Genomic DNA, 20,425 nt, shown 5'->3' on the forward strand with positions numbered 1-20,425 from the left:
CACTGGTTTGTTAGTGGTTTTAGTGTCTTGACGACGTGCATTGGATTGTCGAGCACTACGTCCCCGACCTCTTCTACCAGGCGTGACTGCTCCTGTGCCCTGCCCACGAAAGGGCTGAGTTCTAAAGGATTTGAACGCCGGACCAGAATATTTCCGTTTAGGTATAGTTGTAGGCGATGGAAGAAACACAGACTTTCCTCCAGTAGCCTCAGAAATCCATTTGTCCAATTCAGGACCGAAAAGCTTCTCGCCATCATAAGGCAATGCCTCTATACCTTTTTTAACCTCCGTCTCCGCCTGCCAAGAACGCAGCCAAAGTGCTCGTCGTACTATGACTAGCGATGAGGACAGGCGAGAAGTAAGCTGACAGACGTCAGTAGAAGCTGTACATAGATATTCAGCAGCTTCCCAGATTTGATCCGCGAGAAGTATAAGATGGTCATCTTGCAGAGCCGACTTGAGCTCTTTTATCCATACCATTAAAGCTTTAGTAACCCAAATGCCAACCAACCCAGGTCTCAGCAGCACTCCAGCTGCTGTATACATGGACCTTAGCATAGCCTCTATTTTACGATCTGCAGGGTCTTTAAGCGTAGTAGCAGTTGGTACTGGTATGGTTAACTTCCTTGTAAGTTTGGATACGGATGAATCCACCAATGGTGGGTTCTCCCAAGTAGCTGTCATGGACTCTGGAAACGGGTAACTCGATTTAAATCTACGAGGAATAGAAAACCGTTTATCCGGATTTTTCCGTGATTCCAGTAACATTTTATTAAGAGATTCCGAAATAGGGAAACACATCGGAGATCTCTGTCGTTTAGTAAAAACTACCTCATCATTCGTCAGGGGCTCCTCAGTTTCCGTAAACTCCAGCGACTGACGTACTGCTCTGATGAGATTGTCAATACCTGGGCTGTCAAAATCGTCACTATCTGACTGTTGCCCTATTTCGCCCTCCTCATACTCCTGTTCAGTGAGGTCTAGTATCCCAGAGACTGGAGAATTATTAGGAAAAGGAAATTTATCTTTTCCACTCAAGGTGGGCCTCTGACCAGATTGAGACTCTGGTAACTCAAATGGTCTCATTTTAAACTCAGATCTTGCCGCCTCTCTTTCTTCACGAGAGGCGGCCAGCTCTGATTGTAAACCAACTAATACATCTGCAAGTAAAGCCCATGGAGGGTCCAGAGATGGTGGTTTTACTTCTGAAATCGTATTTATGGCTGTATTAACAACACATGCTGTACATGTGGTGGATCCATCAGGCAACACACTCTTACAGACATGACATGAAAAATGTTTCTTAGATTTTGCTGGTGTCTTACTCATTATAAAAGACAGACAATACAAACTACACACAGACAGACTGCACGACTCAGTAATAACACCAAAGTTCCTGGTATATATCAGGCAAGTGCAGTGCCTGCCAGCAATAAGAAAACTGACCCCAAAATTTCCCTAGTACCACTCTTAGCCGAGATGTAATAAAGGAAACCTGGAACAGACAGGAGAACATTAACATATTAAGCATGCCAAATACTGCCAATGTCTCCCCCCCCCACTCCCACGACCTCCGTGTACAGCACCGGGTCGGGGCCTGTGGAAGTCTGCATAGGGCCGTGTGAGCGGCCTGTACCTGTAGGCCCAGGCAGCGGGAACTCCTCGGCTGCTGCGGGCGGATAGCGGAAGCAGCGAGCGTGCTGCATAGAGCCCTGGAGCGGCCTATGCACACGCGCTCCCGCCCGCCACACACATTTTGCGGAGTGTCTGTGTAGCCAGGCAGCGCTGCTGCGGCGCCGGGGAGCAGCGGTCTGGTATTTAAGATGCTGGGAGCGGAGAGTGAGAGCGCGCCGCATGGAGCCGTGAAGCGGCCCATGCACACGCGCTCCGGGCAGCGGTGAGTACCCAATACAATCCCCAACAGTGGAGCGGCAGCAAGAGCTGACCGCCCCTAACATACCTGGACCGTGACCAAAGTCTATGACGGGGCTTCTCATCCAAGCTCCGTCCAGCTTTTTGCAGGCAGCCTGCAGGTGGAGTGAGGGAGCTCTTTACAGAGAGGTCCGACACTCACGGCTGTTCTCAGCCGCTTCCACTGTCCCTGACCCACGCCTGTTAGAAGGGGGGAAAGGACGTGGAAATCCTTGAAAAGAAGAAAAACTTAGGAACTAAAAAAAAAAAAATTCCAATACTTCGTGGACGAGCTCCACTATGCCTTCTAACTGTGTCGAGCACAGAAAAAACACTGAAGTGCTCGAGGATATGGAGGGGAGGAGTAGTCTCAAAAATTAATTTATTCAGTGCCTTCTTCCGGTGGAAGCCGTCCATATCCCAAGAGTACTCCAGTGACCCCTAGTGGATGATAAAGAAACTACTGGTAGTTTTTTCTCTCCAAACATAATACCCTTTTTTGTGGTTCCTTGGGTAACATCAGAAATGTGCAACACATTTTTCATTGCCTCAATCATGTAACGTGTGGCCCTATTGGAAGTTACATTAGTCTCATCGTCGTCGACACTGGAGTCAGTATCCGTGTCGATATCTGTGTCTGCCATCTGAGGTAGCGGGCGTTTTAGAGCCCCTGATGGCTTTTGAGACGCCTGGGCAGGCACAGGCTGAGAAGCCGGCTGTCCCATATTTGGTATGTCATCAAACCTTTTATGTAAGGAGTTGACACTTTCACGTAATTCCTTCCACAAGTCCATCCACTCAGGTGTCGGCCCCGCAGGGGGTGACATCACATTTATCGGCATCTGCTCCGCCTCCACATAAGCCTCCTCATCAAACATGTCGACACAGCCGTACCGACACACCGCACACACACAGGGAATGCTCTGACAGAGGACAGGACCCCACAAAGCCCTTTGGGGAGACAGAGAGTATGCCAGCACACACCAGAGCGCTATATAACACAGGGATGAACATTATAACTGAGTGATTTTCCCTTATAGCTGCTTATATATATACTACTGCGCCTAAATTTAGTGCCCCCCCTCTCTTTTTTACCCTTTGTAGTCTTGAAACTGCAGGGGAGAGCCTGGGAGCGATCCTTCCAGCGGAGCTGTGAGGGAAAAATGGCGCCAGTGTGCTGAGGGAGATAGCCCCGCCCCTTTTTCGGCGGGCTTCTCCCGCTTTTTTATGGATCTCTGGCAGGGGTATTTTTCACATATATAGCTTCTAGGACTATATATTGTGATTTTTTTGCCAGCCAAGGTGTTAATATTGCTGCTCAGGGCGCCCCCCCCCAGCGCCCTGCACCCATCAGTGACCGGAGTGTGAGGTGTGCTTGAGGAGCAATGGCGCACAGCTGCAGTGCTGTGCGCTACCTTGTTGAAGACCGAAGTCTTCTGCCGCCGATTTTCAGGACCATCTTCTTGCTTCTGGCTCTGTAAGGGGGACGGCGGCGCGGCTCCGGGACCGGACGATCGAGGTCGGGCCCTGTGTTCGATCCCTCTGGAGCTAATGGTGTCCAGTAGCCTAAGAAGCCCAAGCTAGCTGCAAGCAGGTAGGTTCGCTTCTTCTCCCCTTAGTCCCTCGTAGCAGTGAGTCTGTTGCCAGCAGATCTCACTGAAAATAAAAAAACCTAAAATATACTTTCTTTTCTAGGAGCTCAGGAGAGCCCCTAGTGTGCATCCAGCTCAGCCGGGCACAAGATTCTAACTGAGGTCTGGAGGAGGGTCATAGAGGGAGGAGCCAGTGCACACCAGATAGACCAAAAGCTTTCTTTTAGTTGTGCCCAGTCTCCTGCGGAGCCGCTATTCCCCATGGTCCTTACGGAGTCCCAGCATCCACTTAGGACGTCAGAGAAATACATGTGTGGAGGGTACACAGCAGGGCAGAGAGGAGTAATACATGGGTAGAGGATACACAGCAGGGCAGAGGGGAGTAATACATGTGTGGAGGGTACACAGCAGGGCAGAGGGGAGTAATACATGTGTGGAGGGTACACAGCAGGGCAGAGGGGAGTAATACATGTGTGGAGGGTACACAGCAGGGCAGAGGGGAGTAATACATGTGTGGAGGGTACACAGCAGGGCAGAGGGGAGTAATACATGTGTGGAGGGTACACAGCAGGGCAGAGGGGAGTAATACATGTGTGGAGGGTACACAGCAGGGCAGAGGGGAGTAATACATGTGTGGAGGGTACACAGCAGGGCAGAGAGGAGTAATACATGGGTAGAGGGTACACAGCAGGGCAGAGGGGAGTAATATGTGTGGAGGGTACACAGCAGGGCAGAGGGGAGTAATACATGTGTGGAGGGTACACAGCAGGGCAGAGGGGAGTAATACATGTGTGGAGGGTACACAGCAGGGCAGAGGGGAGTAATACATGTGTGGAGGGTACACAGCAGGGCAGAGGGGAGTAATATATGTGTGGAGGGTACACACAGCAGGGCAGAGGGGAGTAATACATGGGTGGAGAGCAGGCAGCAGGGCAGAGGGGAGTAATACATGGGTGGAGGGTACAACGCAGGGCAGGGGGGAGTAATACATGGGTGGAGAGTACAATGCAGGGCATAGAGGAGTAATACATGGGTGGAGGGCACAACGCAGGGCAGAGGGGAGTAATACATGGGTGGAGAGTACAATGCAGGGCATAGAGGAGTAATACATGGGTGGAGAGCAGGCAGCAGGTCAGAAGGGAGTAATACATGGGTGGAGAGCAGGCAGCAGGGCAGAAGGGAGTAATACATGGGTGGAGAGCAGGCAGCAGGTCAGAAGGGAGTAATACATGGGTGGAGAGCAGGCAGCAGGTCAGAAGGGAGTAATACATGGGTGGAGAGCAGGCAGCAGGGCAGAAGGGAGTAATACATGGGTGGAGAGCAGGCAGCAGGTCAGAAGGGAGTAATACATGGGTGGAGAGCAGGCAGCAGGTCAGAAGGGAGTAATACATGGGTGGAGAGCAGGCAGCAGGTCAGAAGGGAGTAATACATGGGTGGAGAGCAGGCAGCAGGTCAGAAGGGAGTAATACATGGGTGGAGAGCAGGCAGCAGGTCAGAAGGGAGTAATACATGGGTGGAGAGCAGGCAGCAGGGCAGAAGGGAGTAATACATGGGTGGAGAGCAGGCAGCAGGGCAGAAGGGAGTAATACATGGGTGGAGAGCAGGCAGCAGGGCAGAAGGGAGTAATACATGGGTGGAGAGCAGGCAGCAGGGCAGAAGGAAGTAATACATGGGTGGAGGGTACACAGCAGGGCAGAGAGGAGTAATACATGTGTAGAGGGTACAATGCAGGGCAGGGGGGAGTAATACATGTGTGGAGGGTACAATGCAGGGCAGGGGGGAGTAATAAGAGGATTTTGGTACTTACCGATAAATCCATTTCTCTGAATCCTCTAGGGGACACTGGAGTTCCACTTAGACATTAGGGGTGTGAAGTCTGCAACCGGAGGTGTGGCACAATCTTAAAAATTTGCATTGTCTGCACAGCCGGCTCCTCCCCCTTCACGCCCCTCATGCCTCAGTTTTGAAAATTTGACTGAGAGACGAGGACACGTATGAGAGCCTATGGAGAGGAACCGAACCGTGCAACATGCTAAACAGCATCCAAGAACATCTTTAAACGAAAAACAACGCTGTTTGTACGAACTGTATGAACAAGAACTATAAACACAGCAGTATTGACAGCACCGAGGCGGGCGTCCAGTGTCCCCTAGAGGATTCAGAGAAATGGATTTATCGGTAAGTACCAAAATCCTCTTTTCTCTTTCATCCAATAGGGGACACTGGAGTTCCACTTAGACATTAGGGGACATCCCAAAGTTATCCCCCAGGGAGGGAGTGCAGTCCGTTGCCTGCAAAACCAAACGTCCGAAGTTAGAATCTTCAGACGCAAAGGTATCGAACTTATAAAATTTTGCGAACGTGTGGGCTGAGGACCACGTCGCCGCTCTGCAAAGTTGAGTAGTGGAAACCCCTCTGGCAGCCGCCCAGGAGGCACCCACTGATCTAGTGGTATGTGCACTGGTCCGCAATGGAACCTGTTTACCACTGGAAATATACGCTTGTCTAATGGTAAATCTAATCCATCTAGACAGGGACTGCTTCGAAGCCGGCCAACCCTTCTTTAGCCCATCATAAAGTACGAACAAATGATCTGACTTCCGAAAGGACGATGTAACTTGTACGTACACCCTTAAAGCTCGTACCACATCCAATGACATATCCCCATCTGCTATACTATGGAAAGATGGGACCACAATTGGTTGGTTTACATGAAATCCCGAAACAACCTTAGGAAGGAAATCTGCTCTTGTACGGAGCTCCGCCCGGTCCTCATGAAAAATCAAAAAGGGACTTTTACACGACAAGGCTCCCAACTCAGAGACCCGTCTAGCCGACGCTAAGGCTAGCAACAACGTTACCTTCCAAGAAAGATATTTTAGTTCTGTCCGTAGTAACGGTTCAAACAAAGGTGATTTTAAAAAATCTAACACCAAATTCAGGTCCCAAGGTGCCGTGGGGGTACGAAAAGGGGGTTGTATCCTTAACACCCCTTGCAAAAAAGTTTGAACCTCTGGCAAGGATGCCAACCGTTGTTGAAAAAGAATGGAAAGAGCCGACACCTGAACCTTCAGAGATCCCAATCGCAAGCCTAATGTCAGGCCTGCTTGAAGTAACAGTAAAAGTCTGGATAAGTGGAAGGATTTCGAGTCCCATCCATGTTCCTGACACCAGTCTATATATTACTTCCAAATTCTGTAGTAATGTCCCACTGTAACCGGCTTCCTAGCCGCAATCATAGTAGGAATAGCCAATCTTGGTATTCCTCTGTTTCTCAAGATCCGAGTTTCAACAGCCACGCCGTCAAACGCAATCTGTTCAGATCTGGGTGAAGAAACGGTCCTTGAGATAGTAGGTCCTCTCCTTGAGGTAACCTCCACGGGTCTTCTGACAGTAATCCCTGCAGGTCCGAGTACCAACTCCTGCGTGGCCAATCTGGTGCGATTAGAATCGCCCACAATCGTTCTCGTTTTAACCGTTTCAGTATCCTTGGTATGAGACGGAAGGGTGGAAAGATGTATACCCTTTCGTAATCCCAAGGAAGTGTCAACGCATCTACTCCTTCTGCTGCAGCATCCCTTGTCCTGGATACATATCTGGACAGCTGGTGGTTCTGCCTCGATGCTATGAGGTCGATTTGAGGGAGACCCCATCTCCTCACTACCATCTTGAAAATCCGCGGATGAAGACACCACTCTCCCGGATGCATGTCTTGTCGACTGAGATAATCTGCCTCCCAGTTTTCTAATCCTGGAATGAATATTGCCGAGAGTATGATGTTTCGCCTTTCCGCCCACAACAGGATCTTTGTTGATTCTTTCAACGCCATCTTGCTCTTCGTTCCCCCTTGACAGTTTATGTAAGCAGTCGTCGTGACATTGTCCGACTGTATCCGTACATACTGACCTATGACCAGGTCTTCGGCCAATAGAAGTGCGTTGTAAACAGTTCTTAGTTCCAGAACGTTTATGGGTAATCTGCTCTCTTGAGGCGTCCACCTTCCCTGGAATTGATGGTCTTCCAGGACGGCACCCCAACCTCTGAGACTGGCGTCCGTTGTCAGAATCCTCCAGTCCCAAATGCCGAATCTCTTTCCTGCTGCGAGATTCTTGTGCATCAACCACCATGTGAGGGAGATACGTACCTGTGGTTGAAGTCTGATTATCCGATGAAGTAGCCAATGCGAACCTGCTCCTTGAGCAATGAGATTCATCTGAAAGGGTCGGGAATGAAGTGTTCCGTACTGGAGAGCTTCGAACGACGCTACCATCTTTCCTAAAAGTTGTACACAGAGATGGAGAGACACCGTCGGTGTCCCTAGTACCTGAGTCACCAACTTCCGTATATGTCCTGAATGAAGACCTAGGAACTGAATCCTTTGCGTTGAAATGAGGTTGGATTTCTTGAAGTTCACTATCCATCCGTGTTGAATCAGAAATTGGTGAGATGTGTGAGCATCCTTTATCAGCTTCTCCTGAGAAGAGGCTTTGATGAGGAGATCGTCTAGGTAAGGTATTATAGTGACTCCCCTTAATCTCAATTCTGCCACCATTACCGCCATGATCTTTGTGAAGATCCGTGGAGCTGAAGAGAGACTGAACGGTAGAGCTCTGAATTGATAATGATCTTTCACCAATGCAAACCGTAGGTAAGCTTGGTGTGGGGACCAAATTGGGATATGCAGGTACGCATCTTTTATGTCCATGGATATCATGAACTCCTTGTGTTCTAGACCTGCAATGACCGACTGTATTGATTCCATCTTGAATCTGTAAATTCTTAGAAATTGGTTTAAAACTTTTAAATTTAGAATCGGTCTGACTGTTCCGTCTGGCTTTGGAACGACAAAAAGACTGGAATAAAATCCCGTTCCTCTCTGAGGGGTAGGAACTGGAACAATGACCTCTGACTGTAACAATTTTTGAATTGCTGAAAGTAAAGCTTTTGCTTTGATAGGGCACCGAGGTAACCCTGTTGTAAAAAATTGACTGTGAGGTTTCTCTTGAAACTCCATCTTGTACCCTTGAGAGATTATATTGTTTATCCAATTCTCTGGAGAGGTGTTGTCCCATGTGTCCTGAAACCTCTCCAGTCGTGCGCTCACCAGTGGAGACCCTAGGTGAGCTGGGAGACAGTCATGCCACGGTTTTTTCAGCAGGTTTATCCTGCTTTCTGGTCGTTGCCTGTGAGCGGCCTCTACCTCTGCCCCCACGTGCCGGTCCACCAAAACCTCTTCCTCAGCCTCGAAAGGACTGAGATCTGAAAGAATTAAACGTTGGTCCCGAATAACCGCTCTTAACCTGTGGAGTGGTTCTTGTATAAGGAGTAGGCAGGAATGTGGACTTCCCAGCAGTAGCTTGGGAAATCCACTTGTCCAATTCTGGACCAAAAAGCGTGTCACCCCTAAAGGGAATAGCTTCCACTGCCTTTTAGTGTCAGAATCTCCTTGCCATTCTCTAAGCCATAAAATTCTCCTTGCTGATATGGCCGATGCGGAGATGCGCAATGCAATTCTACTGGCATCCTTAGATGCCTGACATAAGTATGAAGCTGATTCTCGAATGTGTTCCGCCAGATAAGTAATCTCTTCCAAGCTATTTTGCTCTTCAATAGCTTGTATAATACGGCTGGCCCATGCTCCCATGGCCTTGTTCACCCAAGCACAGATGAGAGTAGGTCTCTGCGCTGCACCTGCTGCTACAAAAATCCACTTTAAAGCTGTGTCAACCTTACGATCTGAAACATCCTTTAAAGTCGTTACATTAGGTAACCTAGGGAAGCATCCACTACCGGTGGATTTTCCCATTTATCCATTACCCCCTTAGGTAAAGGATACGTCACCTGAAACCTTTTTGGGAATTGGAAGCGTTTATCAGGTTGTTTCCAGGCCTCCTCCATTTGATTTTGGAGGGACTTAGGAATGGGAAACACTGCTGAACGTGGTTTCTGAGATTCGAATAAGTCGAATTCCTCAGGCTCTTTAACCTCTTCACCTTTAAAATCCAGTATCTTCTTAACTGCCTCAATTAAAGAATCAATACCTGAGATCGCTGAATCCTCTTCTGTGGAATCAGCATCCAGGTTAGGTTCAATTAACTCACCTTCCTCCGTATCCATAAGGAGACCCTCCTCTTCCTCCGTTACCTGAACAACAGGAAAGGGTCTTTTAACTGCCTTGCGCACAATTGTGTCTGCTTGTGCGGGTGGCGTTAATCTGATGAGAAATTCCTCCATTGTTTTTGAGAATCCCGCAGCCCACTCTGATTGTTGTTTGCGTGATTCCGCCATCTATTTGGATATTCTGTCTGTAAGAACATCCTCCCATGACCGTGATGGAGCACTGCTCCCTGGCTGTGCGCCCTTGTCTACACCCCCGAACTGCCAATCCTCGTGCTTTTCTTATTACATTTCGTACACACGTAATAGGCTTTTGATGTCTTGGTTGCTGCCTTAGACATGATTAGCCCTTTAGTTGACAATTAAACAATGCTTTCACCCTTTATTCAGGACAGAAAGCTTGTAATATATATGACGGGAGTGAAGTGTTTTGAACCGGCTGTAATAAAAAAAAATTTTGTTTAAGATATGCAAAAAATAAAAAAATTATTATCAAAATCTAAAGCACCAGCTGGTTAGCAGCCCTCACAAGCCCAGCTGTCAATCAGCTACGATGATAGGGTTGTCCACGTACTCCCAGAATTTTCCTCAGGATCTTTGATTAGAAGTCCCTTGAAAATATAAGTAATAATGGAGTTATTATTTTTCAGGAGATCCTCAAATCATGTTATTTAAAATTTTCCCCAGCAGGGGGAGCCTAACTGAACTCCTTAGATAAGGCCTAAGAGGGGCAGGGCTGTTCCCTGTCCCTCAGATATGGCGCCAGTGCTCTATTTTAAAATGTAATATATATATATATATATATATATATATATATAATGACTGCGCCCTTAAAGCTATGTGTTGACCCCCTTCTATCTAAAAAATTAGCGCTGAAACCACTGTGATCTCTCCGGCTCCCTGTCTACCAGAGCCGTAGTGTTTACTCCCGCGCTGTGCGACGCGGGACTCGGCCGCGCTGTAAAAGCCAGGTCTCTCAGCAGCGTGACCCGACTTCTCCCTCAGCGGCTCGTCTCTTTTTTTACCGCCTGAATGCCCGTAGCGCAAGCGGGACCCGGGCGCGCTGTAACATCTAACCGCGCGACTCTGCTCTCCCCGCCGCGCGGGCATCAAGCGGCTCAGCTTTCCCCCTTGTGTATCTGCACGCGGGACCCGGGCACCCCAAATAAGAGACCCGCTGTAAACAGCGCGATGTGGGTACTCTCTGTCAGCGGATCTATATAAGCTGCATTCCACTGGTGCTTCTAATTTAAAACAGCCATCCAGTGTGAAAATAAGCTTTCTGGGGGGTTACTGCTATTACTGGCCCTTTTACAACCAGTACTCACTGTTAGTAGTTAGAAGAGGATCTCCTGAAGAGAGATGCAGATCCCTTCAGTAGGGATCTTTGTCTCTCAGCTAAACATAAGCTTTGTCCCCCTTTTCTTAGGTTGACGCAGCCTGTTGTAGAAAGTTTTTCCTCAGGATTGAATTCTAGTCAGGAGGTCTCTGCTCCTATGTGCTTCACCTCTAGCACAATTTTCAAAACTGAGGCATGAGGGGCGTGAAGGGGGAGGAGCCGGCTGTGCAGACAATGCAAATTTTTAAGATTGTGCCACACCTCCGGTTGCAGACTTCACACCCCTAATGTCTAAGTGGAACTCCAGTGTCCCCTAGTGGATGAAAGAGAAACATGTGTGGAGGGTACAATGCAGGGCAGGGGGGAGTAATACATGGACGGCCAGCAAACAGTAGGACAGAGGGGGTAAAAAATAAGAATTTACTTACCGATAATTCTATTTCTCATAGTCCGTAGTGGATGCTGGGACTCCGTCAGGACCATGGGGAATAGCGGGCTCCGCAGGAGACAGGGCACATCTAAAAAAGCTTTTAGGTCACATGGTGCGTACTGGCTCCTCCCCCTATGACCCTCCTCCAAGCCTCAGTTAGGTACTGTGCCCGGACGAGCGTACACAATAAGGAAGGATCTTGAATCCCGGGTAAGACTCATACCAGCCACACCAATCACACCGTACAACTTGTGATCTGAACCCAGTTAACAGTATGATAACACAAACGAAGTAGCCTCTGAACAGATGGCTCACAACAACAGTAATAACCCGATTTTTGTAACAATAACTATGTACAAGCATTGCAGACAATCCGCACTTGGGATGGGCGCCCAGCATCCACTACGGACTATGAGAAATAGAATTATCGGTAAGTAAATTCTTATTTTCTCTAACGTCCTAGTGGATGCTGGGACTCCGTCAGGACCATGGGGATTATACCAAAGCTCCCAAACGGGCGGGAGAGTGCGGATGACTCTGCAGCACCGAATGAGAGAACTCCAGGTCCTCTTTAGCCAGAGTATCAAATTTGTAAAATTTTACAAACGTGTTCTCCCCTGACCACGTAGCTGCTCGGCAAAGTTGTAATGCCGAGACTCCTCGGGCAGCCGCCCAGGATGAGCCCACTTTCCTTGTGGAATGGGCCTTTACAGATTTAGGCTGTGGCAGGCCTGCCACAGAATGTGCAAGTTGGATTGTACTACATATCCAACGTGCAATCGTCTGTTTAGACGCAGGAGCACCCAACTTGTTGGGTGCATACAATGTAAACAACGAGTCAGATTTTCTGACTCCAGCTGTCCTTGAAATATATATTTTTAATGCTCTGACAACGTCCAGTAACTTGGAGTCCTCCAAGTCGCTAGTAGCCGCAGGCACCACAATAGGCTGGTTCAAGTGAAATGCCGAAACCACCTTAGGGAGAAATTGAGGACGTGTCCTCAATTCTGCCCTGTCCGAATGGAATATCAGATATGGGCTTTTGTATGACAAAGCTGCCAACTCCGAAACTCTCCTGGCTGAAGCCAGGGCCAACAGCATGGTTACCTTCCATGTAAGGTATTTTAAATCTACCGATTTTAAAGGCTCAAACCAATGAGATTTGAGAAAATTTAGAACCACGTTCAAATCCCACGGTGCCACTGGAGGCACTATTGGGGGTTGTATATGTAGTACACCTTTGACAAAAGTTTGTACTTCAGGCACTGACGCCAATTCCTTCTGGAAGAAAATTGATAAGGCCGAAATTTGAACTTTAATGGACCCCAATTTGAGGCCCATAGACAATCCTGCTTGCAGGAAATGTAAGAATCGACCCAATTGAAATTCTTCCGTTGGAGCCTTCTTGGCCTCACACCACGCAACATATTTTCTCCAAATGCGGTGATAATGTTGTGCGGTCACTTCTTTCCTGGCTTTAATTAAAGTAGGAATAACTTCCTCAGGAATGCCCTTCTCTTTTAGAATCCGGCGTTCAACCGCCATGCCGTCAAACGCAGCCGCGGTAAGTCTTGGAACATACAAGGTCCCTGCTGAAGCAGATCCCTTCTTAGAGGTAGAGGCCACGGATCCTCCGTGAGCATCTCTTGAAGTTCCGGATACCAAGTTCTTCTTGGCCAGTCCGGAGCTACCAGTATTGTTCTTACTCCTCTTTTCCGTATAATTCTCAGTACCTTTGGTATGAGAGGCAGAGGAGGGAACACATACACTGACTGGTACACCCACGGTGTTACCAGAGCGTCCACAGCTATTGCCTGAGGGTCTCTTGACCTGGCGCAATACCTGTCCAATTTTTTGTTGAGGCGAGACGCCATCATGTCCACCTTTGGTTTTTTCCAACGGTTCACAATCATGTGGAAAACTTCTGGATGAAGTCCCCACTCTCCCGGGTGAAGGTCGTGTCTGCTGAGGAAATCTGCTTCCCAGTTGTCCACTCCCGGGATGAACACTGCTGACAGTGCTACGACATGATTCTCCGCCCAGCGCAGAATCCTTGCAGCTTCTGCCATTGCACTCCTGCTTCTCGTGCCGCCTTGTCGGTTTACGTGGGCGACTGCCGTGATGTTGTCGGACTGGATCAACACCGGCTGACCCTGAAGCAGCGATTTTGCCAGGCTTAGAGCATTGTAGATCGCTCTTAGCTCCAGTATATTTATGTGAAGAGACGTCTCCAGGTTTGACCACACGCCCTGGAAGTTTCTTCCCTTTGTGACTGCTCCCCAACCTCGTAGGCTGGCATCCGTAGTCACCAGGACCCAGTCCTGTATGCCGAATCTGCGGCCCACTAACAGATGGGCAGTCTGCAACCACCACAGGAGAGACAACCTTGTTCTCGGTGACAGTGTTATCCGCTGATGCATGTGCAGATGCGATCCGGACCATTCGTCCAGCAGATCCCACTGAAATGTTCGTGCATGGAATCTGCCGAATGGAATCGCTTCGTACGAAGCCACCATCTTTCCCAGGACTCTTGTGCATTGATGTACTGACACAGTTCCTGGTTTTAGGAGGTTCTTGACAAGTTCGGATAACTCCCTTGCTTTCTCTTCCGGGAGAAATACCTTTTTCTGAACCGTGTCCAGAATCATGCCCAGGAACAGCGGATGTGTTGTCGGGGTCAATTGAGATTTTGGAAGATTTAGAATCCACCCGTGTTGCTGAAGCACTACTTGTGTTAGCGCTACACCGACTTCCAGCTGTTCTCTGGACTTTGCCCTTATCAGGAGATCGTCCAAGTAAGGGATAATTAATACGCCTTTTCTTCGTAGAAGAACCATCATTTCGGTCATTACCTTGGTAAAGACCCGAGGGGCCGTGGACAACCCAAACGGCAGCGTTTGAAACTGATAATGACAGTCTTGTATCACGAACCTGAGATACCCTTGGTGTGAGGGGTAAATCGGGACATGTAGATAAGCATCTTTTATGTCCAAGGACACCATGAAGTCTCCTTCTTCCAGATTCGCTATCACTGCTCTGAGTGACTCCATCTTGAACTTGAATTTCTTTATGTACAGGTTCAAGGATTTCAGATTTAGAATAGGCCTTACCGAACCGTCCGGTTTCGGTACCACAAATAGTGTGGAATAATACCCCTTTCCCTGTTGTAGGAGGGGTACCTTGACTATCACCTGCTGAGAATACAGCTTGTGAATGGCTTCCAAAACCGACGTCCTTTCTGAGGGAGACGTTGGTAAAGCAGACTTTAGGAACCGGCGAGGGGGAGACCTTTCGAACTCCAGCATGTAACCCTGAGATACTATCTGCAGGACCCACGGGTCCACTTGTGAGTGAACCCATTGATTGCTGAAAATCTTGAGTCGACCCCCCACCGTTCCTGAGTCCGCTTGTAAAGCCCCAGCGTCATGCTGATGGCTTTGTAGAAGCCGGGGCGGGCTTCTGTTCCTGGGCAGGGGCTGCTTGCTGCCCTTTCTTACCCTTTCCTCTGCCTCGCGGCAGATAAGACTGTCCTTTTGGTCGCTTTTTATAGGAGCGAAAGGACTGCGGCTGAAAAGACGGTGTCTTTTTCTGTTGGGAGGGGGTCTGAGGTAAAAAAGTGGATTTGCCGGCAGTTGCCGTGGCCACCAGGTCCGAAAGACCGACCCCAAACAATTCCTCTCCTTTATATGGCAATACTTCCATATGCCTCTTGGAATCCGCATCACCTGACCACTGTCGCGTCCATAAACTTCTTCTGGCAGATATGGACATCGCGCTTACTCTTGATGCTAGAGTACAAACATCCCTCTGAGCATCTCGCATATAAAGGAAAGCATCCTTTAATTGCTCTAGAGTCAATAAAATACTGTCCCTATCCAGGGTATCAATATTTTCAGTCAGAGAATCCAACCACACTACCCCAGCACTGCACATCCAGGCTGAGGCTATTGCCGGTCGCAGTATAACACCAGTATGTGTGTATATACTCTTCAGTGTAGTTTCCAGCCTCCTATCTGCTGGATCCTTGAGGGCGGCCGTATCAGGAGACGGCAACGCCACTTGCTTTGATAAACGTGTGAGCGCCTTATCCACCCTAGGGGGTGTTTCCCAGCGCGCCCTAACCTCTGGTGGGAAAGGGTATAATGCCAATAACTTCTTGGAAATTAGCAGTTTTCTATCGGGGTTAACCCACGCTTCATCACACACGTCATTCAATTCCTCTGATTCTGGAAAAAATACAGGTAGTTTTTTCACCCCCCACATAATACCCCTTTTTGAGGTACCAGCAGTATCAGAGATCTGCAAAGCCTCCTTCATTGCCGTGATCATATAACGTGTGGCCCTATTGGAAAATACGTTTGTTTCTTCACCGTCGACACTAGATTCATCTGTGTCGGTACCCGTGTCGACTGACTGAGGTAAAGGACGTTTTACAGCCCCTGACGGTGTCTGAGACGCCTGAACCGGTACTAACTGGTTTGCCGGGCGTCTTATTTCGTCAACTGACTTTTGTAATGTGCTGACATTATCACGTAATTCCATAACTAAAGCCATCCATTCCGGTGTCGACTCCCTAGGGGGTGACATTACCATCATCGGCAATTGCTCTGCCTCCACACCAACATCGTCCTCATACATGTCGACACACACGTACCGACACACAGCAGCCACACAGGGAATGCTCTAATCGAAGACAGGACCCCCTAGCCCTTTGGGGAGACAGAGGGAGAGTTTGCCAGCACACACCAAAAGCGCTATAAATGTATATAAACAACCCTAGAAGGTGTTGTTTACTATATATGCGCTCTTAATATATAAATATCGCCAATTTATGCCCCCCTTCTCTTTGTTACCCTGTTTCTGTAGTGCAGTGCAGGGGAGAGACCTGGGAGCCTTCCTCACCAGCGGAGCTGAGCAGGAAAATGGCGCTGAGTGCTGAGGAGAATAAGCTCCGCCCCTTTTTCGGCGGGCTTTTCCCCGGTTTTTAAGAAACTGGCCTGGGTTAAAATACATACATATAGCCTTAATGGCTATATGTGATGTATTTATTTTGCCACTAAAGGTAATTATATTGCTGCCCAGGGCGCCCCCAGCAGCGCCCTGCACCCTCCGTGACTGAGTCAGTGAGCCGTGTGACAACAATGGCGCACAGCTGCCGTGCTGTGCGCTACCTTCAAGAAGACTGAGGAGTCTTCTGCCGCCTGCTTTCCGGACCTCCGTTCTGCCGTCTCTTCAGCGTCTGTAAGGGGGATCGGCGGCGCGGCTCCGGGACGAACCCCAGGCTGACCTGTGTTCCGACTCCCTCTGGAGCTAAGTGTCCAGTAGCCTAAGACTCCAATCCATCCTGCACGCAGGTGAGTTGGAAATCTCTCCCCTAAGTCCCTCGATGCAGTGATCCTGTTGCCAGCAGGAATCACTGAGATTGAAACCTAAAAAAAACTTTTCTAAACAGCTCTTTAGGAGAGCCACCTAGATTGCACCCTCTCGGACGGGCACAAAAACCTAACTGAGGCTTGGAGGAGGGTCATAGGGGGAGGAGCCAGTACGCACCATGTGACCTAAAAGCTTTTTTAGATGTGCCCTGTCTCCTGCGGAGCCCGCTATTCCCCATGGTCCTGACGGAGTCCCAGCATCCACTAGGACGTTAGAGAAAAAGACGAAGGAACACAGCAAAGAGCACATAACACTGAGTCCAGTACAGTATGTCTTGCAACGTAACACAGTCAGAGCTTCTCTATAAAAAGAGCAATGAGATCCCCCCTCACAGCAGGCGGCTAGTCCCACTGATGACATCACCAGCACTCGGCGCACACTACTTGCACCCACATCGAGCCGTATGAGCAATTGTGAAAGCCAAGGACAGCCACCTGACCCCCTAGCTCCACCGTACACCAAACAATAGGAGGGATGATGGACAAGCTAGTCCCAGCCTGAGTGGCAGTAATACCATGGTAATAGAAAGGTAGCCCTGCTTACTGTATTTATTAACAAGGTATTTCAATTATATACTGTACATTGTTGGTTTGACACCAAAAAGTTTTGACGCTGCAACATAAAGCCTAAATGGCACAAGAGGAGGGTCAGCATAAATGGCACAAGAGGGCAGGCAGCATGGCTCATACACCAACAAGGCACTGAGGTGCAAATTATCAGCTTTTATTGTTCAACTTGCTGTAGACAGATGAAAGCTGATTAGTTGCTATGGTTTAGTGCAGTATATGTATTGTTGGTCTGCATGGCATCAGCGATGTGTAACTGCTAGTATTAATAGCCTGGTCCTCAGTGATCCATTACTATCTGAGCTCTGTTCATAGGCAGGTGACCCCAGGGTAACGCACAAGAGACAGCTCTATATCTGCATGTGAGTAAGCACCATTAATGTGTCCAAACTCTTAGATCAGAATTTGTTACTGCTGAAGCGTCTAAGTCCCTCAGCAACGCATAGAGAAATCCCGGCAATCAGCCCTCATGCAGGGGTCGCAGTCATTACCTCCTCCGTTCTGTATAAAGTATTGCTCCAAGTTGTCACAGTCCACCTTAGTGCGGCAGAAGATAATGGCTTGATCCATATTGTGCTCTTTGATTGCACGGAGTATGTAATCCCCCTTCAGGATCTTAATGGCTTCTGACAATGTTTCTGAAAGATAAAAGCCATAATAAAGCACACGCATTACTACTACATATAGAAACTACTAGACTAGATTACGCCACATGGGAGTTTTAGGATTACCTGCAGAACTTCCTCCAGGCCTAGTGTTATCTTTATCGTGTACGCCATCAGTCTAGGGAGAAAGCAATCACTTTAGAGATTGGAGAAAAATAAGTTGAATGTGAAGTGGGAAGGGATCTAATGGCATGCTACACCAAACCAATTTCGGGAGGGTAAGAAATACAAATGTTATCACTTATCACTATTTAGGCCCATCTGTTGCAAACTTAACATTGTGTGATCTGAAAACATACAGATGTGTCCTTACACATCTCGCCTAAATATGCCATGCAGTGCAAGATGCCTGGCATGAGTGAGCCGCCAGGTCCTGTGCAGCTCTGCTAACGTCGGGTGTCTCTTTTCTCTCACCTTCGCTCCCATCTTTTTCTCTGTCTCTCTTTCCCCCTTATTTCCAATTTCTCACTGCCTCACTCTCTTTTCCCCTATTAATATTCTCTTCCTCTTTTCTTGCTCGGCTCCCCTTTCTGTCACCCCTTCCTCCTTTTCCCTGTCTATCTCTCTCTCCCCCTCTTTCCCTGGCACTTGCTCTCTGATGTCTTCAACCAATTTCTCTTTCCCCCTTCGTTCTGTCCCTGCCCAGGTTTCTCTGCTCCCCTGTTTATCGCACACCCTCCTCTCTCTCATACTTTAAATACATGATCTCTGGGGCAGGCTAATCAGCGAGGGGAGAGGAAAGGAGCGTGGAGGCAACTGTTCCACTTTTCTATTTTTATTTCAACTTCTGTCCTAAAGATGGTGGCCATGTTTGCTGCACACCACTGCCTGTCATAGACACAGATTAGCAGGATAATACACAGTAGCAGAAGTGTTACAGAACATTTCTAAAGCAGTAATGCCCGTTTGCAGAGCGAATCTAGTGTATAATCGCACTGAGCACGCTCAGACACTGGGCCTACATAAATGACAGCAATGGACAGTTGTATACCTTTCAATCGCATATACACAGACAGAGCTGGGGGGCGTTCTCACAGAGGCAGATTTCGGTCAGGGTGTTTCATGCAACTGCAGGCAGTACAGGGTTCAACACGAGCAGGAAATATGGCAGTGTACTACTGCATATAGTATAGCGTAGAGGCAGGTCCGCACTGATGATGATGACTAAGACCACACCATACGCACACAGTAGGGATGGCCGCACCCCAAGATACCTACACCTCAGCATATAGGCAAATTTACAGTACATCTGGAAAGTACTCACAGCGCTTCACTTTTTCCACATTTTGTTATGTTACAGCCTTATTCCAAAATGGTATAAATGCATTCTTTCCGTCAAAATTCTACACACAAATACCCCATAATGGCAAAGTGAAAAAAAAGTTTTTGGGGGATTTTTGCTAATTTATTACAAAATAAAAAACACATGTACAGTGAATACTTATGAACATGTGATTCCTTAGTTTTTTTATTTTTAATAAATTTGCAAAAATCTCAAATACTTTTATCACGTTGTCATTATGGGGTATTGTGTGTAGAATTTTGGAGGGAAAAAAATGAATTCATTGCATTTTGGAATAAGGCTGTAACATAACAAAATGTGGAAAAAGTGAAGCGCTGTGAATACTTTCTGGATGCACTGTACACAATTTTTCTAGGCACATAAATTCTGGAGTAAAATACAGACAATTTCCATACAGGATGATTCTGTTCCCACCAATACTACTTGTCAGACATATATATGTTATCTCATGTGGGGGTAAGCATACATGTGTTGATTGTGTCACACAAATGATCTCATTGTGTAAACATTCAGTGTGGATTGTATCACTATTTAGTAATCACCAGACAACGAGGTTTCAGTGACATGGCTGCAAAGGGTTGTTTTCGGTTACCTTTTATGTGCGGATTTAGAATAGGACACTAAAAAAATTCTATCACGTCACATTATATAGGTACTGTACAAGCAAAATTATCTCTAAAAAAAAATAAATGATAGAGTAAGCTTAAAAATGAACAATGCCATCTGGAATAGAAGTACCCTACGCCCCTTTATATGTTGAATTTATAAAAAGAAACTCTTTCCTGTGTACATATGGAGGGATAGCTATTGCAAACAATGTGGCAGATGTATTAAGCTTGGAGAAGTGATAAACCAGTGATATGTGCAAGGTGATAACGCACCAGCCAATCAGCTCAAATATGTAAATTTACAGTTAGGAGCTGATTGGCTGGTGCGTTATCACCTTGCACTAATCACTGCTTTATCACTTCTCCAGGCTTAATACATCTGACCCATTTATACCACGTTCACACTGCCACAAAATCCCGGGATACTGCCGGGGCGAGCACTGCCGACACGGGTCATCAAG

General features: G+C 47.8%; 1 protein-coding gene across 2 annotated transcripts in view; it reads right to left on the reverse strand.

The window, feature by feature from the left end:
- Positions 1-20,425, reverse strand: part of DDX1 (DEAD-box helicase 1) — a 68,053-nt gene that overhangs the window by 15,916 nt on the left and 31,712 nt on the right. For both annotated transcript variants that reach the window (XM_063915379.1, XM_063915378.1), the window contains exons 18-19: positions 18,120-18,171; positions 17,880-18,026 (exon numbers count right to left, since the gene is read on the reverse strand). In XM_063915379.1, the coding sequence (XP_063771449.1) occupies positions 17,880-18,026; positions 18,120-18,171 (199 nt within the window). The remainder of the gene's footprint in view (positions 1-17,879; positions 18,027-18,119; positions 18,172-20,425) is intronic.

This window comes from Pseudophryne corroboree, chromosome 4, assembly GCF_028390025.1.
Source record: "Pseudophryne corroboree isolate aPseCor3 chromosome 4, aPseCor3.hap2, whole genome shotgun sequence".
Classification (NCBI taxonomy): Eukaryota; Metazoa; Chordata; class Amphibia; order Anura; family Myobatrachidae; genus Pseudophryne; species Pseudophryne corroboree.